At 33.6% G+C, this 25,516-nt stretch overlaps 1 protein-coding gene across 1 annotated transcript in view; it reads left to right on the forward strand.

Annotated features, from left to right (window-relative positions):
- LOC148311010 (angiotensin-converting enzyme 2-like) overlaps positions 1-21,855 on the forward strand; it is a 248,496-nt gene extending 226,641 nt beyond the window's left edge. The window contains exons 4-13 of the mRNA XM_088257533.1: positions 8,985-9,143; positions 11,613-11,706; positions 14,854-14,994; positions 15,625-15,810; positions 16,734-16,828; positions 17,443-17,731; positions 18,473-18,629; positions 19,214-19,387; positions 20,302-20,415; positions 21,038-21,855. Coding sequence (XP_088113659.1) covers positions 8,985-9,143; positions 11,613-11,706; positions 14,854-14,994; positions 15,625-15,810; positions 16,734-16,828; positions 17,443-17,731; positions 18,473-18,629; positions 19,214-19,387; positions 20,302-20,415; positions 21,038-21,653 — 2,025 coding nt within the window. The 3' untranslated portion in view covers positions 21,654-21,855. The remainder of the gene's footprint in view (positions 1-8,984; positions 9,144-11,612; positions 11,707-14,853; positions 14,995-15,624; positions 15,811-16,733; positions 16,829-17,442; positions 17,732-18,472; positions 18,630-19,213; positions 19,388-20,301; positions 20,416-21,037) is intronic.
- The last annotated feature ends 3,661 nt before the right edge of the window (positions 21,856-25,516 follow it).

Here is a 25,516-nt window from a genome sequence, read left to right on the forward strand (position 1 = left end):
AAATATAGTCACCCTTTGAAACTTATAATGCAAATAGAATAACAAATTTCTCGAAATACAATAATTTTTACGAAGTGGTACTACTAAGCGTGTTGTACTACCAAGTGGTACGCGAGCCAAAAAAGGTTGGAAAACGCTGGTCTAGATTCATATTTACATATGTTAGACTTTTTTTAAACATATTACATACATAAGAGTAACATGTTTTATGTTTTTTATTATTAAGGTTAACAAGATACAAGAGATGTCACAAGAGACGATCCACGAATCTATAAGAAGGAAGAAGAAAAATAATTAGAAGAACAAGCCTGACTTATGAAATTTGTAGATCGAAAAAGATCCGATATTATTTTTCATATATATATATATATTGAGATGTCGAAAAAGCTAATTTAAAATTTTCATTAAATTTATGTCTCGTTTGTCATTGAAAACTTTACCCACATCTGAAATTCAATGTAGATAAATAATGCTACATATGCCACGAAGAGACACAACAGAAAATCGTTCATAAGTTACCCCTATTCAATTATTGATATGGGGGAGTTTCTAATTGAATTTGTTGAACTAAACGAAGGTAACTTGAAAGGTCTAATTAAAATAATGGTTCTGCCGACATAACTATACCTTTGATGGGAGGAAAGTTTCACATTAATCGTTCCTTGTGGCAACATTTGTGACTGAATTAAATTCATCTCATTTGTAAAAAATGCCACATTTTACGTTAAAAATCAAATTTTTGGTCATAGTTTTGTTTAGTTAATTTGATTTTTAACTCACCTTTTACTTGGTAAACATCACTTTTTCTTAAAATCTATTGTGACACGTGTTTCGAGACATCCCGCATCATTTTCAAACGCCGGTGCAAATAATAGATTTTAATAGATAGTGGTATTTACCAAGTAAAACTTAAAGCAACTGAATAAAGAAAAATATTTCATTATTTCAATATTAAAAGAATAAAAAAAATCCAATCTAAAAACGTTATATCAATTTCAACACACTGGACTGGTACCTAAAGCGCTAGACTGACCATCTTGCCTAAATTTAACCCTTTGCACCATTTGGTGTGGATGGCGGTAAGAGGATTAAGAATAGGGTAAAACGGATGTATAGAGAGATGCGGTGAGATAGTTTGGACATGTGGAACGAATGAGCGAGGAATGAATGGTAAAACAATTACTTATGCGGGGGTAAATATACTTGGAAACAAGGGCATAGGAAGACTACTACGGTGATCAAATATGTAAAATTATCGGAATTATTTCTCATTAGAACTCTCTTATTATTTTTTTAAGAAGTTCTACTTCTTTCACGAGTACGGTGGTTATTCCTTTGTATATTGATAATACAGTACACTAGTGCATATTCCGAATCGAGTTATCATAGACTCTTTGTAAAAGAACTTAATTATCTTGATCATAAAGCTTTGAATACTCTAACAAGATGGCAGCATGGGATAATAACTCCCCACAGGCATTTAAATTAGTCATCCAGTCTCTCTTCCACCCCTATCTCCCACCCTCTCGGCTTCCACCCCTGTTATCATGAAATAATAACCAGATCGTCTGTGTGCTTTCTCATCCTTTATTTCATACTTAGGCTGCATTTAGTTCTTCCGATGACAAATGATGCAAGGGCTCAAAAAAAAGGATGATATAAGAATCGGCCATTTCTGAAAGCTATGACAGAATTTGAAACTTACTTTTATCTCTGAAACGCGCGTTGGATTAAACGTGTATTCTAAACACGTGTAACCAGTTTGGCCATTAATCTTTATTTTATATTGAACCCGTATTTACAAATCATGTAAATATTTGACCCAGTAATTAATAAGGACGACTACATCCCAAAAAAAATGTATTATGTAAATATTGTAAAAAAATCTGTATATTCAAAGCCCTGTTTTGCCTTCGACAGTGTGTGCGTGCGTGCGTGTTTATATATTCCTTCTAACCCTTATCCGCACCCAACAGTGCATAGGGCACTGGCGTCGTATTGACGTAGTGTTATCTTGATTGTCACTTACACGAAGGCACGGTGATCTCTCTTGCGCTTCAGGGACCGGTCCAGGGTAATATTAAATAAAGATTAGACTTTAAAATCAGCGATATTTATTTTCACCCCCTCTGGGAATCGATCCCGGGACCACCAGCACGGTAGCTAAACACGCTAACCATTACACCATATATTATATATTAAAAACACGCATTCAATGCAAGGTTATCGGTTTTACTTTTCACCTGTGCATGAAAACATCTGTAGTTTTCGAAACTAGTCGTGTGTAATGAAATAATACTCATTAAGTGGTATTATATAAGTATTTAGTTTTTTTAAATAAACAACATTGTCAGTACAACAATCTGTATCTAATACCAAAAGAAGCAAAAAAAAAAAACAACCCTTATTTTTCTCGCATACCCTTGCGGGCGCGCGTGCAGCTGTAATAGAAAATAAATTAGAATTTAACCCACTTCCAGAAGAATGCTTTGCAGTTGAGGTAGATTGATGAACGAAGCGCATCCCCCTTGGTAGTATAATTATTCATCCATTCAAGATTACAAAGGAGTTATACTTAAAAAAAATAGTTGATTAAATTATAGTAATCGGATAAAGGCTGAACCTATGTTTATTTACTTTTTACATCAATTGTTTCGGACGTCACTTTGTAGTAATAACTATCCATTTTTAATATAAGTTTTACTTGGTAAATAACACTTTTTCTTAAAATCTATTGTTACACGTATTTTGATGCATTCCGCATCATTTATAAAACAGAGTATGTGATGCTAAGTTTAAATTTTATATTTGTGTACTTGGGACGTTAATGATGGGGTAGGAACTGTTTCTTATTTTATTTATTATTATTTTTTATTAATTATCAGTGGGAATATAGACAAAAAGGAGTAATGAGCAAATGCTGAGTAGTTCCTGATTGGCCCAGACTAGATTATCCCTCCTGTTTCCAGCACATATTAAAATATAATATATTTTTTTCAGTAAGAAGAAACAAAAATCCACTTATGATCAATAATCCTTGTACATAAGCAAGGTAAATAATAAATGCGATTCCCATAAAAAAAAAGATAATAGGAGGCCTTGATTTATTTGATTCTAGTTGATATTTTTTGTGCAGTTTTTGGATATTTTTCATTTATACATATATTGTAAGCAAAGATTTTATAGTAAAAGTTGTGCATATCGCTCACTCCTTTCAAGAACGTCATAAATAAAAAAAATCGTCAATTTTCTGTTGTGCATGTTTTCAGAATGCCTAGAAAATGTACTATATTCCAGCAAAAGAGGCATATTTTTAGCTTAATATTTACCCGCTACAGGGCAGAAAGTGTTGGTTTTTGCATTTTGAATAAAAGGTATTGTTTAATTATTTTTTAACTAACTAACTAACTAACCATCACGCCGCTTCCCCGCAGGGGTAGGCAGAGAGAATCGAACGCCACACCACTCTGTCTTTGCAAACATTCTTTGCCTCTTCTACATTCATGCATCTCCTCATACATACCCGACGATTATTACGACTCCTGACCCGGCCGCTTTCAAGTATTTGACATACCTGATTGTGCCAAGTTTTTCTCGGTCGTCCTCTGCTTCTTTTTCCAACTACATTCGCTCCATAAATTTGTTTAACCGTTCTTTCTTCACTCATACGCTCCACATGTCCAAACCATTTCAACACACCTTTCTTAATTTTATCGATAATGCTTATCTCAGCCTTACATTCTTTCCTTATTTCATCATTCGTACATCTATCAAACATCGTTTTGCCACACATTCGTCTGAGGGATCGCATTTCGACTGCATTCAATCTGCTTTCATCCTTCTTTTGCCAACTCCATGCTTCGCTTCCATACATAAGGGTTGGAACCAGAACTCCATTGTGTACTGCCAGTTTAGCTTCCGCTGATAGATTTTTATTTGCTAAAACTGATTTTAGTGCACCATTCACTCTGTTCCCAGCATTCACTCTCCTTTCTATGTCTTTATCAATCTTATTATTTTTTTAATAAGCTAAATATTTTTTAAATGGAGAAAAAACCTTCAGGTTTTACCTAAAAAGATCTGTTGCAAAGTAAAAAGTTTAATAAGTGGCTTGATATTTTTTTTAATACATTGTATTATATTTTTAAACTTTAAAAAAGTTCTCCTGAAAAATCGAGTTTTTTTATTTATGACGTTCTTAAAAGGAGTGAGCGATATATGAACATAGAAATAGTATGTTCCAGCTACTCTCCAACTGACCCTTCATTACGTCATTCTAGTTTGACCGCTGCAAACTTTAAAATATACTCTCAATAGACTTCACTTAAACTTCATTTAACATTCTTTTCAGTTTAATATTACAGTTTTTTTCATGAAACGTTTTCAAATTTCTTGTTTCATCGGGGAAAATTTTAATGAAATAGCGCTGAATTTCTGAAAGCGCCGAGCACAATAGAGGTGTACTGATTTTTATTCTAGGATCCTCAGGGAATATATCATTAGGAGCAGTTTGATGTAATTTTGAATCCAGCTTTGCGCTATGCATTCTGTAATGAAATAACTTCCTTTGTGACTGCATAGAGCTTTGAAATGCAAGGGATTTATGAATAAATTATGTATTTTATCCATTATGATATTGGCTCTTCTGAGCGTGAGTGAAATGTCAAAGTAATCAGTTATTGAACGAGAATTGGTAAATATTGAACATATCGACTCGGAAACAAACATGAACATCAGTTTAGTATTTAATATAATATATTTACTATTTGATATAATGCAGTCGAAATGCGATCCCTCAGACGAATGTGTGGCAAACGATGTTTGATAGATGTTCGAATGATGAAATAAGGAAAGAATGCAAGGTTGAGAGATAAGCATTATCGATAAAATTAAGAAAAGTGTGTTGAGATGGTTTGGTCATTTGGAACGTATGAATGAGGAAAGAACGGTTAAACAAATTTATGAGGCAAATGTAGTTGTAAAAAGAAGCAAAGCAAGACCGAGGAAAACTTGGCACAAACAGGTGTGTCAAATACTTGAAAGCGGCCGGGTCAGGAGTCGTAATAATCGTCGGGTATGTATGAGGAGATGCATGAATGTAGAAGAGGCGAATAACGTTTGCAAAGACAGAATGGTGTGGCGTTCGATTCTCTCTGCCTACCCCTGCGGGGAAGCGACGTGATGGTTAGTTAGTTAGTAAAAGTTGATATATTAACAAAGATCCCAATATATTACTAAAAATGTTGTTAGTCAATGTGATTTGCATTTTGACATCTTTAGTGTCGGGCTGTGGCCCCTTGGTTCGTGCCGCGGACTCTTAAGTCAGAGTTTCTCGGTTCGAACCCACTTTACTACAATTTGATACCTATTTCTAATAATGAGCCGCTTAGGCTCATAGAAATAGTATAAAATTGATTTTTTTTTGTAAATAATGAAAACACTAATATTTCTCTTTTCATTTACAAAAAAAAACATAAATGAAGAATATAATTAAAGTCTGGGTATTGACGGGGCTTACGGAACCGGTTGGTTGAAGTGATCACTTTATACATTTGTAATATTCACCATTTTACCCATGCATGATTTACAACCACACTACTTAAATTTTTGGAACTCTTACTCAAGAAGTCGTTCTTGATCACAGTAATTTAGATATTTTTAAATTTAAGTTTTACTTGGTAAATACCACTATTTAGTAATAAACTGTATACTCTATTATAAACTGTATATTTACCGAGTAAAACTAAAATTTAAATGGATAAATATTACCACAAAGTTACTGCCGAATCAATAAATGAAATTTAGATAGCGTAACCTGCATTCTTAAGATTGCATTATTATTCTTCGTTTATCTTTTCTTAGAACTTACATATGTGCCGCCTACTTTCAAAATCCGCCAGATCCAATTTTATTGAGATTTTAAAATAAATACACTATCGGAATGGCAATTGTGGGTTTTATTCTTTAAAATATTTATATACTTTCAAACCCTGCTAAATAAATACTTAAACAGCGTTGTATTTCAAATTCCGCTATATTCATGGAACTTGCCTTCTGACCCATATCGGCCAATCAGAGAGCGGGGATAAGTAAAAAATTAAGATGACGTCATTATCGGTTTGGGTCTCGTGTTTTTTTTTTAAATACTGAAAATTTTACTAAAAAAATGTGAAAATTCTCTATTGCATACTATTTTATCTGAAGATATACATTTCTTTTGAACATAAATGTAGCCGGAGAATTTCGCATTTTTTGTAAAATCGACTTACATGGATCTGGCGGATTTTGAAAGTAGGCGACGCGTATACCGAATATGCTTGGAATTGAAGGCATCTGTTTTCTCGCACGTTTTATAGCATTCATCTTTGCAAGTCTACCGTCTCATCATTCATAAACCCAACTGTACGTTCTTGCATACATCTCCACCAAATCCAATTTCATCTCCTTTGAACTCCATCAACAATCCGCCCTAAAAGGAATACAACGTGTAAGATTGTCTGTTCGAATTGTGAGAAACCTTTTAAAATATTTATTCATACTTTGCACAGGAAACTGGCGTTGGGATGTTCTCCGCCATCTTTGCAAACTTTAAAAGTACATTTGATATAAAATTTATTTACAACGTTTTGAATGTGGCCAAATACTTGTTCACAAATCTGGATTATCTCCAATTATAGGAGTTATTCATATGTGAATAACTCCTATAATTGTTATAGGAGTTATTCATGTTAAAATGTTCTTAATAAATTAATTCGTCAAATTTTAAGCTAAAATAATGTTTTCTAGCGTTTCTCATGTATGTGAATATAATCCAGGATTCGGACCTCACATACAAATGAAAAAGTTTCTGCTCAACAAAAAGCTTCTTTCATGTCACCAATAGGTATCTCTAGTGAGTAAAGTACAATGTATCGAAATTTGATCATATACAGTATCTACTCAATGAATTAGGGCCACCCATTATTTTTTTGAATACTCTGAAATCTTTTGGATTATTATATTTATTTTACATAAATACTTTAAGTTTTCTATTGACATCTAATATCATGTATATTACCTTCAATAATATGTAAAATATACCGGGATTATTTAAGCCTTTACAAAATTTCAAACCCTTTTTCTGAGAAAGGTCCCTAATTAGCACAGGTAGACAGATAGTTGAAAGTTCAAAAAATAGTCCTATCTCATTTATTAGTAAAGTTTCTTGAGTTCTGGTTGTTGTTTTGTTCAGAGAGGTTATATAGTTATCGTGTCTTGTGAAAAAAACTTAATTTTAAATTTTAGTTCATAAAGTATATTTTTTTTTGTAAACACAAGTGTTTTTTTTTGAAAAGGACAAAATGGGAAAAAGTAAAGACATTTCTGAGGAAAAAAGTCTAGTGTTATAGTGCTACTGAAATAAGGAATACTATCTAATAGAGAAATTTCAAAAAAAGAAAACGTTTCTCGTCAAACAGTGGACAGAATTTCAAAATCAATAAAAAATCATTTACCCGCCACCAGCAATCGGCGAAAGAACTGTCGTAGAATTAGAAAAACAACACCGAGGACTGATCGAAAAATCGTTCAAAGTGTCTTAGAAAACCGTAGTGCATCAGCAAAAACATTAAAAATAAAATTGGAAGAAGAGGGTATAAATATATCGGTATCAACACTGAGGCGACGTCTTTACGAAGTAAATCTGAAATGCAGGCGCCCTGTAAAAGTACCAAAATTGACACCACGAATGAAAGCGGATCGATTAAAATGGGCCAGGCTACATCGAAATTACTCGGTAGATGATTGGAAAAAGGTATTTATTTAAATTGAATTTTCAACATATCATTTTAGTAAATAAACTTATATATTTGAATTAGACTTAAATTTTCATTATTTTTCAGGTCATCTTTAGTGATGAGTGCCGGTTAGAAGCCGTGACAGAGAGCCGTCGATTCGTCAGGAGAACACCAATGGAACGTTACAATGAGGCCTGTGTGGTAAAAATTATCAAACACCCCCCTGCAACAATGATATGGTCATGTATTATTAACAATTTACCTGGGCCGTTGTTTTTCGTGGAAGGAACAATGAACCAAAATTCCTATAAGCAGGTCCTCGAACGAATTTTATTGCCCTTCTACCATACACTCGACCCAACAGAAGGTCCATACACCTTCATGCAGGATGGGGCACCTTGCCACCGGGCTAAATCAATAATAAATTTTTTGTCTAACAAAAATCTGCCTTTGCTCCCCTGGCCTGGAAATTCTACGGACCTTACTCCTATAGAAAACGTATGGAGCATGTTAAAAAATAAGGTATACTCATTTTCAAATCCAACAGTAGACTGTCAAAAAAAAAATATTCAAAAAATTTGGTCAGAAGACGAAGAAATAAAAACATGATAAAACAGTGCATTTTAAGTATGCCAAAAAGAATTGAGGCAGTTATTTCTGCCAAAGGTGGAAATACTAAATACTAACTATATTTATATGAAAATATATGCATAATTTAAGCGTAATAAAGTGTTTATGTGTAAATAAAATTCAATGTTGTTTTATTCAAGGTTTTCTCTGAGTTATTCCTGTTTGAATTGAGAAATTGCGCGAAATTCTGCGTGGCCCTAATTCATTGAGTAGATACTGTATATATATATAGAACTTCCAAGAATTTGAGCAGTGTGGTTGAAAATCATGGGTAGAATTGGTGAATGTTACACGTGTGTAAAGTGATCACTTAAATCAGCCCCGTAAATGCTCAGACTTTCATATTCTTCTTCATTAATGTTGAATTGTCAAAAAATAATATGAGTGATAATATGTTGAGATGTCAAAAAACGTAGTCAACGCGGCAACCTACGTATGGAATCCCACCCCTAATCTAATCATACATCCTTCGACTTTTCACAGTGTCCATCTCTAATCAAATTCATGTTTAACTTTTCTTTATTAGTCATTTGCATACAAGGACAACTAAGTTATAAGTGAATTGTCCTTTTGTTTAAGGTTGACGCGGACAAGGCTTTCGGGGACTTCGCGAAGAAGCAGGCCAACGAAGTGAAGGCTTACGCTGGAGGGCAGGTTAAGGACGAACTGCTAAAGAGGAAGTTGGAGCTGATATCGAGTCCTGGAGACACCCTGTTGGAAACAGATCAGTGGAACAATGTATGTATACAAAAGAGACTGTATTTTGTCATTTTTCTCCCTATATTTTTTCTAATGAATTATTGGTCTGCTGAACGGCCTACCAAGAGAGGTGGATCGGTTTCATCTCGGCAATGCTAGATTTAGGCAATTCCTCTCGGAAAAATATATATTTGAATTGGCTTCGTTCCCGTGTACGAGGTTCAAGGTTCTTGTTGAAACCGGTAGGTTAAAGTGTACTAATAATAAAAAAGTGGTTAAAACAAAGTTCTTTAATTTTATAATATTCATAAAATGTGCCACAAAGTATCTGCTAAAAAACATTCAAGATTTTTTTTTAATAATTTTAAATAATCCTTGATTTAATATTTTTGAACCTCTAATGTATTCTACCCATTTAATTACTGAGATATTTTTCTTATACACATGTATGCTTAAATAACCGAAAACGTTTTTTTATGAAAAAATGTTCTATTTCAAATTTATTAAACATTATAAGGGCGAAAACAATAGGTTTTTACAAAAGTATATTTCTATTTTTCCAACAAAAAAAAAATTGTTGACTTTTTAATTTTTTTTTATTAATATTGACGATTTGGAACATAAGAAACGCACACACTCCGACACAATCAACACATAATATCGACTGCTAAAATTCACCAGCGCCATCGTCCGTATATCGACGGCTGCATTTTTGACAATGTGAACTAGAGTCGATATATCGATTCAGAGCTGGAATTACATAGAAAAGATAACGTTTTAACTACGTAGCGTAGGTATATTTATTACTTGTATTCGATTATACATATATTATTAATTTTATTTTCGATGTCATCAATTTCTTGTCTATACAAAATGCCAATGTCGTTTAACAAGAAGTAAAGTTTAAGCTATCTACACTACGTAGTTAACTCGTTAACTTTTCACTGTAATTGCATCCCAGGTTATTAAGAGTTTCAAGAAAGAACGTATTAAGGGTAGGTACACCCCTCACATACACTTTACATCCAGATAAAAGTCGAGAACAGGGGTCGTTTAAGAAGGGATGAGAATTATTCATTTGACGCTCCTTGATCTGAAGCAGTCGCGCAGCAAGTGCATTTGCATTTAATGTAGATGCATCTTGCCACCATTAAATGCAGAACATAATGCTATAGTAAAAGTATTAAAGAAAAGAATATTGCCTTTTTCACGAAGACTTTAGTGATTCTCGTTTTTTCGCACAATTATCCTACCAATGACCCCAAGAAATAGTGGTATTTATCAAGTAAAATTTATTTTAAAAATGATTTTTATTTGAATAATTTGCTGGCTTAAGCGATCACTTTACACACTCGTGTAACGTTCACCATTCTACCCATTACTGAACATCCATATTGCATTAACTCTTAAATTCATACTTAAATAATTAATTCTTAAATTCATAATTTTACTTGGTTAATGTCACTTTTTAGGAAATAGTGGTATTTACCATGTAAAAATTAAATTAAAAATGGATAGATACTACCATAAAGTGACTGCTGAATCAATCAATGTACCATACTACAAATGACTCAACAGAGATGGCGTGCCTTTTTATTTGAAGGCAAAATGGAAAACTGGACGTTCAAAATGCAGATTAACCAGAATTTCTGAATAATAATAGTAATTCACCACTAATAATAAAAATATGTAAAAACTTTTGTGTGGGGATAAGGATTATGAGATTTTATAAAAATAAAATCCAAATACGATGGGAAAAATGTTTTTTTTTGACATCTGGATACATTGATTTTTATGCAAGGAAACTTAACATACATTTTTTATTATTTTTATTATTTTAGTATACTTTTATACCCGGCTTCGCGTTGAATGCTTAGAATTGTTAAGAATAGAATTGTATTAATTTAAACACTTTACATACTTACTTATATAAAGTGTTTAAATATTACATTTCGCTCACTCCTTTCAAGATCGTCATAAATCAAAAATCGTCAATTTTCAGTTGTGCATGTTTTCGGAATGCCCATAAAATGTACTATATTCCAGCAAAAGAGGCATATTTTTACCTTAATATTTACCCGCTACAGGGCAGAAAGTGTTGTTTTTGTATTTTGAAGAAAAGGTATTGTTAAATTTATTTTTAAAGGATACTAAATATTTTTCAAATGGAGAAAAAACCTTCAGGTTTTACCTAAAAAAACCTGTTCCACAGTCAAAAGTTCAAAAAGAAGCTTCATATTTATTTTTAATACATTGTATTATATTTTTAAACTTTAAAAACGTTCTCCTGAAAAATCAAGTTTTTTGATTTATGACGTTCTTGAAAGGAGTGAGCGATTTGTCGTTAAATTAAAGTTGTTTTGCTGGAGTTTAAATTAAAACACGAAAGGATTACCTGTTTTAACATGTACATGAAATTATCTGAATTATATCTAAAATACCCCATTTATATATTAAAATACCTATTTTATAGATAGTAATACCTGATTTTACTGTATTTTTTTCTAGTTGATGTCGTATTCAGACGAGGCAGCCTTCCAGTTGTACAACACTAAAACTATCGACTGCAAAACAGGCTCGCCCCAAAGCTGCTCATTTTCAGGTGAGAACAAAGAAACCTTTTTGTTGTATTAAACTTACTATTTGTTGTTTGTCTGGCAGTCAAAATATAACATCGTGACTCCTCTCTTTATTTCAATCATCCATCTCCAAAACGAGAATACAAGATCTATAGCGAACTATTAATCTTACTCTTAATTAAAGAATCGATTTATTTTACTCTGATTTTTTATCATGTACATAGCATCTAATAATATCAAGTATTACAGTTATTCGTCTTTGCAGTGGCGTGTAATCCATATAGGCACTTTTACAGTACCTACCTTTTCGATATTCATCGATATTTGATAGTCAGTTGTTCGCGTCGAAATTCTATGCATTGAGATAATAAAATGTGATTTTTCGTCAAAAATTGTCCAGATTGATTTGTGGTCTTGTGATGTATTTTTCACATCTACCTTCCTTTTCCTTGCACACTTCCTGGAAACACGTTTGACGCGTTCTGAGAGATGTCATGTGATTTTGAGATGTCAGCCTTAAGCACATAGGGAACAACGGTAATTTAATAGATTTTTAATTTATTTTAAATGAATTGTGTAGAATCCGCTTTTCGTATGAAATTTCCTTTCGGTCATACTTTTAACTAGTTTTGATGATTTGGGCCAATATTCGGGGCAATTGTTTTATACCAATAAAATTAGTAACGTTATAACTTTTGAAATGAAAATTTCTGTATTTTTTTAAATAAATATTTAGAAATGCATTATCATTCTGATAACTATATTTTTTTTATTCCTCTTTATATATAAAATGCATATCTTATGTGACTCTATGTGTGTTTTGGTTTTCATTATTTTGTGATAGTGGAGTATAATTCCGTTCTAAATTACCTTTTATTAAAGAGAAAATAATCAAAATCACACACACGTATTTATCCATAATGATTCATTTTTTTTGTTGACATCTCAACATCCCAGCATATTCTCACCAACAGATGTCTCTAGTGAAATTCTAGTGATTCAAGTACAATGTTTCGAAATTGGATCATAATATATATAGAACTTCCAAGAATTTGAGTAGTGTAATTGTCAATCATGGGTAGAATTGGTGAATGTTACACGACAATATAGTGATGACACTTAAGCCAACCTATGACGGTCGTAAGCCCCGTAAATGCCCAGACGTCCACATTCTTCTTCAGCTATGTTGGAGATGTCAAAAAAATAATATGAAAAATAACCCCTTCTATTGGAGATCATACTTGTGAACAAGTATTTTACTTAGTTAATTAAAAAAATGCATTATCATTCTGACATCAATTATTTTTTATTCTCCTTTATCTATGTATATCTTATGTGCTCTACGTGTGTTTTGGGTTCCATAATTTCGTGATAATGCACTATAATTTAGTTCTAAAATACAATTTCTTAAAGAGAAAATAATCAAAATCTCACACGTATTTATGTAAGACTTGCTAATGTTTCGAATCATTCCACTCGGCTGTGCACTAATTCCGGCCTGCATTTCCTTCCTCAGTCCGCTCCCCACGTCCGCTTCCCTTCGACTGTCGACTTTTTACACCCCAGACTGCGTTTTATGGCCACCCCCCTCCCCCTCGGCAATTTGGGTAAATTGTAGTTTCATGATTACTGCCGTAATGAATGTTTCAAAAGCTATTGTCTCTTAAAAACGCTCGGGTATTCTTCAAACGTCTTCGTCGTTACGGGGGAATTAGCAGAGATGACGATTAATTCCTTGAAATGCTTTCCAAACACCATTTGAAACCGAAAATGTTCCAAGACTTATTTTATAGATCTAACATTGATGTTGTAATAAGATTTTTGTATTATTACGATTGTTATAATGTTAAGGCCGAGATCTCGAGCGTTTAAATCACAATGCGCTCGGCCGCGCTAAGGGCTGGACGTCTCCTAACGCTCAATTTAAAAAAAAATTGTAATTACATAGACTTTTTTAAAAATATATCTTAGTCATATAGGAGAAAGTGACCAAGTGCATTTTTTACAAAAACGTGATCATTCACTATTTGATATCTTACTACATAGATACGACTAATATTTCCCTGAAAAAAATCCCAATGATTTTTTTTCTTGGAAGTATAATATATCGACTTGTTAAAAATGAATAACTGCATTGATGTTTATTTTCTTGCCAAGCAAAAGTGACTTAAATGGCCCTCCTGAACACATTTTGGTAGTTGGTCACTTTCTCTTGTACGACTACGATATATTGAAAAAATATTTTCATATATTTTTAAAACTCTTTGCCTTTCCATTAGGTACTCTTTTCTTTTTATAACCGTTTATTTATTTTAAGGAAAAAACTTTTTTTTTAAATACGGAAACGGTGTTTCGAGAAAAAATTACCTACGTCAAATGTTACCCGGGTTTTGAGAGAATAAAGAGATTTATCGTTCATTTATTTTTATTTGAACTTCATGTACAGAAAATAAATAAGTACATTGGCAGGCTTATTGCTAAAAAGCAGTATCTTCCAACCAACCAAAAACAGACTAGTGATCTTTTTTGAATGTCCTGCTCTTCCTTTTACATTTGCCAAATATACTTTCTTAGTCATTCTCTCGTCATCCATTCGCTCCACGTGTCCATACCACCTCAAGGAACTTTTATTGATCTTTTCAATTATCCCTGATATTTTAAAATCTTAATTTTTTTACATTCGAAGACAACTAATAAAAGTAATTAATCATTACGCCGTTCCTTCGCAGAAGTAGGCAGAAAAAATAGAACGCCACAACACTCGGTCTTTGCAAATCTTCACTCTCCTCATACTTCCCCCTGATTATTCCGATTATACCTTCAAGTATTATAAAATACTTAATCATTCTAAGTTTTCTTCAGTCTTCCTCTGCTCCTATTTCCAACTACATCCGACTCTTAAATTCATTGTACCGTTCTTTTCTCACTCATGCGTTCCACGCGTCCAAACCATCCCAACACACCATTCATAATTGTATCGATAATGCTTATCTCAGCCTTGCATTCTATTCTTATTTCACCATTCGAACATCTATCATACATCATTTTGCTTCACATTTGTCTGAGTGATCACCTTTCGACCAAATAAAATAAATTGTTTTTTTCTCTTAGTATAGCTTAATATATGTAACGTTTGTTATTCTTAGTATAACATTTGTTTTTGTTTGCAGATTTCTTGAAAACCTTGGCCACATCCAGAGACCGCCACCTTCTGGCATCAGCCCAGACCTCTTGGGAGTCCATCTTGCCAGATGAGAAGAAGTTTGCCTCTGAGATACTCCCTCTTGTGCGAAATGCATCAAAAGCCAACGGTAATTTATCATTTTTTTAGACATCAGTAGCAGTTTCATACATTTGTGCTTATAGTACATAAGTGGGCAAAGTGTAGCTAAAGTGCGGTTCCGGCACAAATATCCGCGGGATGTCTCTTCGACTCTACGTATCTCTTCTTCTTCATGAGTCCTCTGGCCTCCACTGCTTGATATAGGCCGCTTCCCATTCTTTCCATTCATTTCGGTCGGTTGCTGCTTGCAGCCAATTTCTACCCCCCAAAGCGACTATGTCGTCTGACCATCTCTTTTGTGGTCTTCCGACACCTCTTTTGTTCTCCCAAGGTCTCCATTGTAAAATTCTTGGGGTCCATCTTGTGGAGTCCTGTCTTGCAATATATCCTGCCTATTGCCATTTAAGTTTTGACACAGGATCCGTGATATCCTCTACGTTGGTTTTTTTCCTGGTATCTTCATTTTTTTTTTATTATTTATCAGAATTAAACCAAGCATGGATCTTTCCATGGATCGCTGTGTGCACTCGAGAGAACAAAATGTTTGAAGCATGAACCTTATTAAAAGCAAACTGAGAAATCGTCAACGTTAGTTTTTCGTTGGAATCAATAGAGATTGTACATTGTTGGAAATATGTCATTCACTGTTCGTTTTCAGATGTCAAGAATGCAGAAGAATACTGGGAAACCTTGGCGGAGTACCCCGGAGGATACAGCAAGGCGCAAGCACTCTGGGAAGAGGTTGAACCGCTCTACCTCAAACTGCACAAGTACCTCTCCCTTAAGCTGCAGCAAACCAACAGGTCCATGAAGGACGATGGTTCAATCCCATCACACTGGCTGGGTAAGAGACTCTCCCATCAAATCAATGTGGACTGTTCACGACCCAAATCCATATGGACTGTACGCAGAGGCGTGCATTATACAGTCGAACTCGGTTATAACGAGGATGACGGGACCGACTGAATTTGCTCGTAATAACCGTTACTCCTTATATCTGAGAATAGGTATTTTTTATCAACATACCTGTCACATGAAGACGTGGAGTATTTGGAATGGTCGCATAACAGAATAAGTTGCAATTCAAATAAAAATACATAATTAATCCCTTACACACAAGTCATATTTTTTTGTCAATCAACTTTTCATATTAAATTTAGAAAATCCTGCGGTTCTATGGGTACAAAAACAATGTATCAAAGTTTCATCAACATTCATATGATCACAATTCCTTTTTTTTCGGGTCCGTAATGTTTTTTTTTTCAAATGCAGATAAAAATACAATGTTGACACGTTGGATATTTTGCTCTTTATAGCCGAAAAGTAGCTCAGTATAACCGTGAATAAATGTATGGAAAAAATCACAAAGCAAAATGTCAACGAATGTTTCCTCGTTATATCCGAGATCTCACTATATCCGTGCTCGGAATAACCGAGTTCGACTTTATATAGGCAAAAAACAGTGCCTACCTTAGATTACTTACGTTTTATATAGAAACACGACCAGTGCCTACTATGCCTTATCCTTACCCAACCCTACTGCCTACCCTGATAAAAAACTCTGTGCGCCCCACTGACTATATGACCCAAATTAACATGGACTGTCTATGACCCAAATCAGTATGGACCGTCCATGACCCAAATCCCTGTAGACTGTCCATGACTTAACTGAATGTGGTCTGTCCATGACCCAAACCATTGCATGGATATCAAGCATTGTCATACATGTCTTGAATTTGTAATTAATTTTATTGTGTACTATTTCAGGTTCTCCATTCGGAAATGATTGGTCCAACTTAATTGATATTGCTCTACCACAACACGCTGTTTTTAAGGAAATAAATAAAAATTTGAAACAAAAGGTATGTCCTGATTTGAAGTTACTCTCAATTGTATTATGCTTGTATTTGGCATTTTCCTTGTACATATTTTGTATTTTGCCTCTATTTAGCATTTCAACCATAGATGACATTTTGATCACACAGCAAATTTTCACAGTAGTTTCAATAACATATGATGAACTATTTTTGTTAAGGACAGCTTCGTATTACACCTTTTTGTGATATTACATTAAAGTTTGCCTTCAGTCGGGATCTCATTTAAATTAGTTCGGTGACTAAGTTTATACACATTTAATTCAAACTTATATAAAATATAAGTACTTGCAAACAATTTTAACTCGAAAATATAAAATTTTGACTTCAAGATGCATATTATAGTTTTCAACGTTCTATAAAGCAAAATACACTAAGTAGTTTAAAATGTCAATTTAATGTGGTTTTAAATGTAAATTCTACTTTGAGTTTAATTGTGGCTATTTTATTTAGGCTAAAAGCTTTAAATAACAAGGATTATTAAAACAGGAATTTAAGAGTTTTTTGGCCAGTATACCCACGATATCAAGTCCATTAAAATAATGAGATTAGGCCGATATTCGCCACTATACAATTGATTTGAATTGAATCTTTTCTTTCAGTTTATCGGCGGAAGAAACGCCTTCAAGACGGCCAGTCTGCTGCTGCAGAGGCTCGGGCTGGAGGAGCTGAAGGAGACCTTCTGGAGGGACTCGGCCTTCGACAAAAGCTGCCCCACGCGCCTGGTGGACTACTGCGGGAACGGGATTGTGCAGGTGTTCACGTGCAACGACATCAGCCTCAACCTGCTGCTCGACGCGCACGAGGCCGTCATGAAGGCCAAGCACGCCGAGAACAAAGTGCGCTTCCGCTCCAACAGCTTCATCATCAGGGAGGCCAACCGTTACTCCGGTAATGCATACGCATACAACACATTATTATTATGTATTAAATGTTACTAAGTACTGAGTCTACTAAGTTGTATTTTATTAATCAATATTGTGACAATTCGCTCACTCCTTTCAAGAACGTCATAAATCAAAAAACTTGATTTTTCAGGAGAACGTTTTTAAAGTTTAAAAATATAACACAATGTATTCAAAATAAATATCAAGCCCCTTATTGAATTTTTTACTGTGCCACACATCTTTTTAGGTAAAACCTGAAGGTTTTTTCTCCATTTGAAAAATATTTAGTACATTTAAAAAAATAATTAATCAATACCTTTTTATTCAAAATGCAAAAACAACATTTTCTGCCCTGTAGCGGGTGAATACTAAGTAAAAAATATGCCTCTTTTGGTGGGATATAGTACATTTTCTGTGCATTCCGAAAACATGCACAACTGAAAATTGATGATTTTTTATTTATGACGTTCTTGAAAGGAGTGAGCGAATTGTTTTGCCTAGTTATGCCATTTTCAAATTAATGTGAAGATTAAATGGACTGACGGTCCTTATATAGCTTTACAATTCTAGGTACTTAAGTACCTACATGCCCCATAAACTATTGTTGTCTCCTGTAAATTATTATTCACATGATAACCTATTACTTAAATACCTAGAATTGTATAGCTATATAATTATATAAGGAAAAAAGAACTCTACTAACCATTAAGTACCCAACATGAATAATTTGTCCATTTGCTTCTAGCTCTTGATGTAGCTCTTTCCGAGCTTGGATCCCTGTTGGCCATGGACCCTCATCAGCTCAAGTCTGAGGGGGTTCTCTCCGCAAAAGGAACGGAATCTGATGGCTCTAGCTACAAAATACCACTACAGCTGTTCCTCGCCATGAGAGATTTGCCGAGGTAAGTTTTGTCTACCTCCGTAGTCTAGTGTTCAGCGCGTTTAGCTACCGTGCTGGTCCCTGGTTCGATTCCCAAGGGGGTCAAAATAAGTATGGGTGATTTTCACTCTCATATTTATTTAATATCACCCTGGACTGGTACAAGAAGCGCAGGGCTGATCACCTTGCCTTCATACAATTCACAATCAAGATAACACTGCGTCACTACGATGCAGTGCCCTATGCACCATTGGGTGCATAGGGCACTTTTTCAAAAATCTTTTTCATGACAATATAAGATTGAAATGGTTAATTAAACAGGTTATTTTAAATGTTGGCATTATTTTTCGATGAACCTGTATTTTGGAAAAATGGCGCTATATTACTTGAATTTATTATTATTACTATGTGAAAATAAAATAGAAACAAATTCCACATATTAATTGAGTTGGATTCTTGTATCTATGGTCTATAGTTACTTGGTATGTTTCTATTCAAGAGATATAAGGTTGTATGACATTTTAACAAATATTGGTGATGCACAAATAATATTTTACCTTGCTTTGATAGGTTTTTTGTATAATTGGTATACATTATGTTTTTTAGGCTTTCATATTATCTGGCTGCCGACAAATGGAGGTTGAAGCTTTTGGAATCTAAAGGACCCATCGAAATTGGAAATTCGTGGGCAGCTACCCGCAGGAACATGTCTAAAGTGGCCCAGTCTGACAAGAGCTATTTAGGAGATGTAAACATCTTGTCTAATAAACCATACATTGGGTAAGTTCATTAAATCTGCACTATATTTTTAAGTGATATATTTTTATACTATTTTTGACATCTCATCAAAGATGATGAAGAATATGGAAGTCTGGGCATTTCTGGGGCTGACGACCGTCATAGGCTGGTTTAAGTGATCACCTTACATACGTATAACATTCACCAATTCTAACCATTATTGACAACCACACTACTCAAATTCTTGGAAGTTCTATATATATGAACCAATTTTGAAACATTTTTCTTGAATCACTAGAACTTCACTAGAGACATCTATTGGTGAGATAAAAAGAAGCTTTTTACTGAGCAGAAACTCTTTTATTAGTATGTGAGGTCCGAATCCTGGATTATAATCACACACATGAGAAACGCCAGAAAACATCATTTTCATTTTTATTATTTAAGCTTATAATTTGACCAGATAATTTATTTACAACATTTTGAGTGTGTCCAAATACTTGTTCACAAAATCTGGATTTTCTCCAATTACAGGAGATATTTTCATATTATTTTTTGACATCTCATCAAAGATGAAGAAGAATATTCTTCTTCATGTGAACAAGTATTTGGACACACTCAAAATGTTGTAGATATTTTTTTGATAGCTTATTATCTAATATCTTCAAGGGACTCTTACATAAGTTAATACGAGTACGGGTAAGCAACCTACTCACCGCTTCTAAATAAAACGTATGTAGTTAGAAGAAACAAAAATCCACCAAATCTATAAACACAAGCGAAATATCCCCGCGTCACTCATTAACTTACACTCAATAGGTCTCGCATGTGATGTGTTAATACAAAATAAAGAACTGTGTCAATTCTATGTGGTACTCTATGCGCTTATTTATGTCAAAAATGTATTATTTTTATTTAATTTTTTGATTAGTCTAATGATTTTGTAACTATTTTAGCAATTTCCTCGGCGTGCTTTTGAAATACCAAGTCCTGGATGCTCTGACAGAAGAGTTATATGAATCCGAAGCTGACATTGTGAAACATATTGCTGATGGACCACTAAAGATAAGGTATTTTAAATTTTAGGCTTTTGTTTATGTTAAGTAACAATATCCCCTTTTTTACTTTGTAGTATACTGAATGATAGCCTATCTTAATCAACAAACAAGTTGTAATATTAGTACTTATCGGTCACTGCTTTCAAGACCGTCATATATAAAAAAAACTTGATTTTTTCAGGAGAACGTTTTTAAAATTTAAAATATAATACAATGTATTAAAAATAAATATCCAACCACTTTTTAACTTTTTACTGTGCAACAGATCTTTTTAGGTAAAACCTGAAGGTTTTTTCTCCATTTGAAAAATATTTAGTATATTAAAAAAAACAATTAAACACTACCTATTCTTCAAAATGCAAAAATAACACTTTCTGCCCAGTAGCGGGTAAACATCAAGTTATAAATATGCCGCTTTTGGTGGGATATAGTACATTTTCTTGGCATTCCGAAAACATGCACAACTGAAAATTTACGATTTTTGATATATTACATTGTTGAAAGGAGTGAGCGATATGTCTATTCAGTGAGAAAGTGATGGGTAGAACAGTGTGTAACGTTTTCAAGATGTGTTAACATAATAAAATATAGTAAAAATATATCGGATACAATGCCATTTTTTTTTTAATTCAAGGGATATGATGGCCAAGGGTTTCTCCCAGGAATGGCCCGACATAGTCAAGGACTCTCTCAACATCAGGGACGTCCGAACTGACGCGATCCTCGAGTACTTCCAACCGCTCTCCGACTTCCTGAAGTCCGAGCTCAAAGATCCAGAAGCGGAAGCGGAAGATGAAGACGAAGACGATGATCAAGCGGCGGTTTACACAGACGAAGACCCTCCGGAAGACGTAGAGAAAAGCAAGGATTACGAGAATATAGCCGATAGTTCCGAGAATGATAAGAACCTGATTGAAGTGGAACATTCTACGGTCAAAGAAGAAAAGGTCTTGGAAAAACTTTTGGATGAGAATAATAATGAAGTCGAGGAAGGCACGGGAAACAGTCTGGACAATCCTTTCTTGGTTTCTAAGGAAGACAGTGACGCAAGCCCCGCGGCCTCCTCTAGCGACACTCTGAGCAGCAACACTGGGACTGCCGAAGCGCCCGTGACTTCGCAGATACCCTACGTGTGGATCGGACTGGGCGTTTTGATCCTCATCATCGTCATCTTGGCCGTGGTGATCGGGAGGAAGAGGTACAAGCACAAGAAGGAGCTGGAGAGAGAGAGGAGAGACGGAGCCGCATGAGAGTTCTACGTCTGAGTGGAGCGCTCTCAACATCAGTGAAGACGAGACTCTGTAAATCCGAGTGATATGTGTCAATGTAAAGCCTAAAGTTGAAGACATTTCAGTCCTCTTGTGTCCCGGACGATGCAGTCAAATAGATTTTAAATTTTGTGTACCTACTTCGATGAATTCAAATAGTTATAAATACAACATTATCGTAAAAGATGTATCTTTATTTTAAATCGAGCGATTTTAAGCTATAGGATGTCAAATCACATACTTAATACCACAAAAAATTAATGAATTTGTAGTTTAATTGTCTTTATGAAATCTAAACATGTTATTAGTGTAAACTTTTCCGCTGATTATTAACTAAAAGATTAAGTATGTGATCCGATTACTATCAAAGTCATTAAAATGTGCTTCTTATGTGTATTTATCTTTCTAAGTTAAATTTGGTTAATTTAATGGTAAAATATGCCCAGAGTATAAGTAATTAAATGTACATTATATATAAGTAATATTTACTTTAGCTAATACATAATATACTAAGAAGTACTAATGTAAACTTTACTTAAATTAAAGCAAATACCATGTCATTTGAGCGGCTAAGAGCTAGAGTCTGCTAGATTGGAGTACCTCGATTAGTCCTTTTTTTAATAATTTCATTTTAATACATTGTTAGTTTACGCACTGGCAACTCCAACTGTCACTTACTGAAAAGGGGTGAGTTTGTAAATAAGTTTGAACATATTATTCTCTTCTCCATAAGTAAGTGCTACAATGCCTTTGTTATATGATTCTGTGTAGGTTTTGGTTGTCACTCACTTATTGCCTGTATCAGCATTACCTTAACTTGATTCATTCGGATTGATTCATACAGTATCTCATATAACGATGCACACTTACTATAATCGTATCGTTTGAACGCTTTACCTTTTGGTTTTCTAGTTAATTAACAGTTACTTCTTACCATCACCATATTTTCTACACAGCCGGTTTGTGGTCTACGCACACCCATTTCGTGGGCATTCCGCTTTCCCAATATCATCGTTTCCTGTGGTTCTTACGATTTTCATACCTTTATTAGCCGTATTGTGCAATGTAACTTGAGGTGTAATTAAAAATAGCAAAATGTATTGGATGCATGCTGGCCAAGAGGTACGGATTGATGAAGATGCAAAGATTTGGTGCCCAGGGAATAGTTTGCGACAACCCTAAGCCTAAAAAACATTTTTGTTATCTGTGCAGAATCTGTATATTGTGCATAAGACCAGTCACACTGTGCTGTACGCATCCCGGGTGATTGAGAATATATTCAATATTGAACTTATATCACTCAGCGACGGCTGAGATTGATTAGCTCTTATCATTATATCATATAGGCAACTCTGGCTCAGATTCTGAAATGTAGTTTTAACCATTAAATTCTTTTATAATTACCATTTAAATTATAAATGCTAACATTTACCTTAATAATAAAAATTGCTTGTTTAAATAATTTTTTAACTTTGTAATAGTTATGCACTCAGACCTCGCTTTGCGTCGTTTCACTTTGCGTTTTTTCGAAGTTGCGTCGTTACTGACTTAGTACTCATTTTCGCTGTGCGTCAGTGTTTTTCAAATTGCGTTGTTTTTTATATTATTATTCAGAGAATCATTTTTAAATTTTTCAAAAGGTAATTTCCCATTTTTTAAATTTCTATTTGCGTCGCGATATTTTGGAATGTATCTACGGTGAAAAGTGAGGTCTTAGTGTATTATTATTGAATTTCATACAGAGGCCAAAAACATAGAAGTAAAATGTATTTTACAAATAGTTGTAATATCGTCAGATAAGTGTTTTTTTTTCAGTGACAAATACATATTTTTTTAAGTAGATCAATTTAAGAAATCACTGCCTTTATTTAGAGAAGATATATATTTCAAAATGTTTTATCATTATATTCTTAATTTTACTATCAATTCTGATTACGATAATTTATAAAAATTACATAGTTTAGGGTTTTTATTAAGTTTTTTTTCCTTTTTCCCTTACAAAATCATTTATTTTCTTTGAAAAATTGCATTTATGTATGTATTTCATTTTGATAGAGTAGTTTTACTTTTTATTTAACATATAAATAATATCAAATTGAAATAGAAATGAAATGATACATAATTTCCTAAACAAGGACTATACTAATCCTTTGAGAAGTAGCCGGCAAATTGGGTTTAAATATATAATTTAAATAAAACTTAAATTAAAAATAAATATATTTCAATTGAGGATTGATAGAGAGAAAAAAAAATCTTTTATGGAAAAACATCTATCTTTTGAGTGAAAAATAACATCAGATACTTGCGTTATATGCCAACTGTATGGTATGGAATTATATTTCTATAATTATTTCTTTCTCTCAAACTGCTTTAAAGGAACGTCCAAGTACTTTGTGTTTCATTCATTCATTCATTCAAACCCTTATCCGCACCCCAATGGTGCATAGGGCACTGCATTATATAAACGCAGTGTTATCGTTAACACGCGAAGGAAAGGTGATCAACCCTTTGCTTCAGGTACCAGTCCAGGATAATATTGAATAAATATTAGAGTGAAAAGATCACTTATATTTATTTGACCCCCCTTGGGAATCGAACCCGGGACCTCCAGAACAACATTTTATAGCTAGTAATTGGTTTTCAGTATACTCTGCAGTTGAGGGTAAACACTAAAAATAGCCAACTTTTTAATTTTGATTATTGGCAGGAAATTTACTGAATCTTAAAATAGGTACTTTAAAAATGCTCTTCGAGTATGATTTTAGATAAAAAATGTTTTCTTTTTAAAGGGTTAGAAGTATCGACACACAACGACATCATATTCTGAAAACTTACTATGACATAATGTAAGACATACAAGAAATTGAATTGAATACGTAGTTTGATCATTTTCGTTTGCATTTGATGCAATTTTAATGAAAAAAACATTTGGTAATCAAACTCCAGATAATGAAGGTTCTATTAAATTTTCAGTGATTGATGAAATGGATACACATATTATTTAGACAATTAATTCATTACATTTTCCGAATCTGTCAATCTACACGTCCCATATATAGTTTAGGGAAACAGCTATTTTTAACATATACATGGGGATTTCTGCAGCGAATAATGTAAGAAATATTCGAAATTTTATAAGATCAATAGGTGGGTACATCTATGTATCATTTTTGTTATTTAAAAATATTTTTTAAAATTTGTTCATAAGATATTTTTACAAAATATAGATATCTACAAATATGCTTGTATACAGTGACCATACTGCGAAAACTAGCCAGGTTAGTGAGTTAATACGTCTAAATACATATTTTTTTCTGAAAAAGCTTATATCTTAAACTAGAATATTAGAGTAATATTATAATTAAATTTAAGATTCAAATTCACACAACGTGTAAAGTTTTTATATTATTTTTTGACATCTCATCAAAGATGAAGAAAAATATGGAAGTCTGGGCATTTACGGGGCTTACGACCGTCATAGGCTGGTTTAAGTGATCACTTTACACACGTGTAACATTCACCAATTCTACCCATTATTGACAACCACACTACTCAAATTCTTGGAAGTTCTATATATATGAACCAATTTAGAGACTTTGTTCTTGAATCACTAGAACTTCACTAGAGACATCTATTGGTGAGATGTAAAGAAGCTTTTTAATAGATGTCTCTAGTGAAGTTCTAGTGATTCAAGAACAAAGTTTCTAAATTAGTTCATATATATAGAACTTCCAAGAATTTGAGTAGTGTGGTTGTCAATAATGGGTAGAATTGGTGAATGTTACACGTGTGTAAAGTGATCACTTAAAACCAGCCTATGACGGTCGTAAGCCCCGTAAATGCCC

This window comes from Brachycentrus maculatus, unplaced genomic scaffold, assembly GCF_059751285.1.
Source record: "Brachycentrus maculatus isolate JH-2025_06_01 unplaced genomic scaffold, ASM5975128v1 h1tg000081l, whole genome shotgun sequence".
Classification (NCBI taxonomy): Eukaryota; Metazoa; Arthropoda; class Insecta; order Trichoptera; family Brachycentridae; genus Brachycentrus; species Brachycentrus maculatus.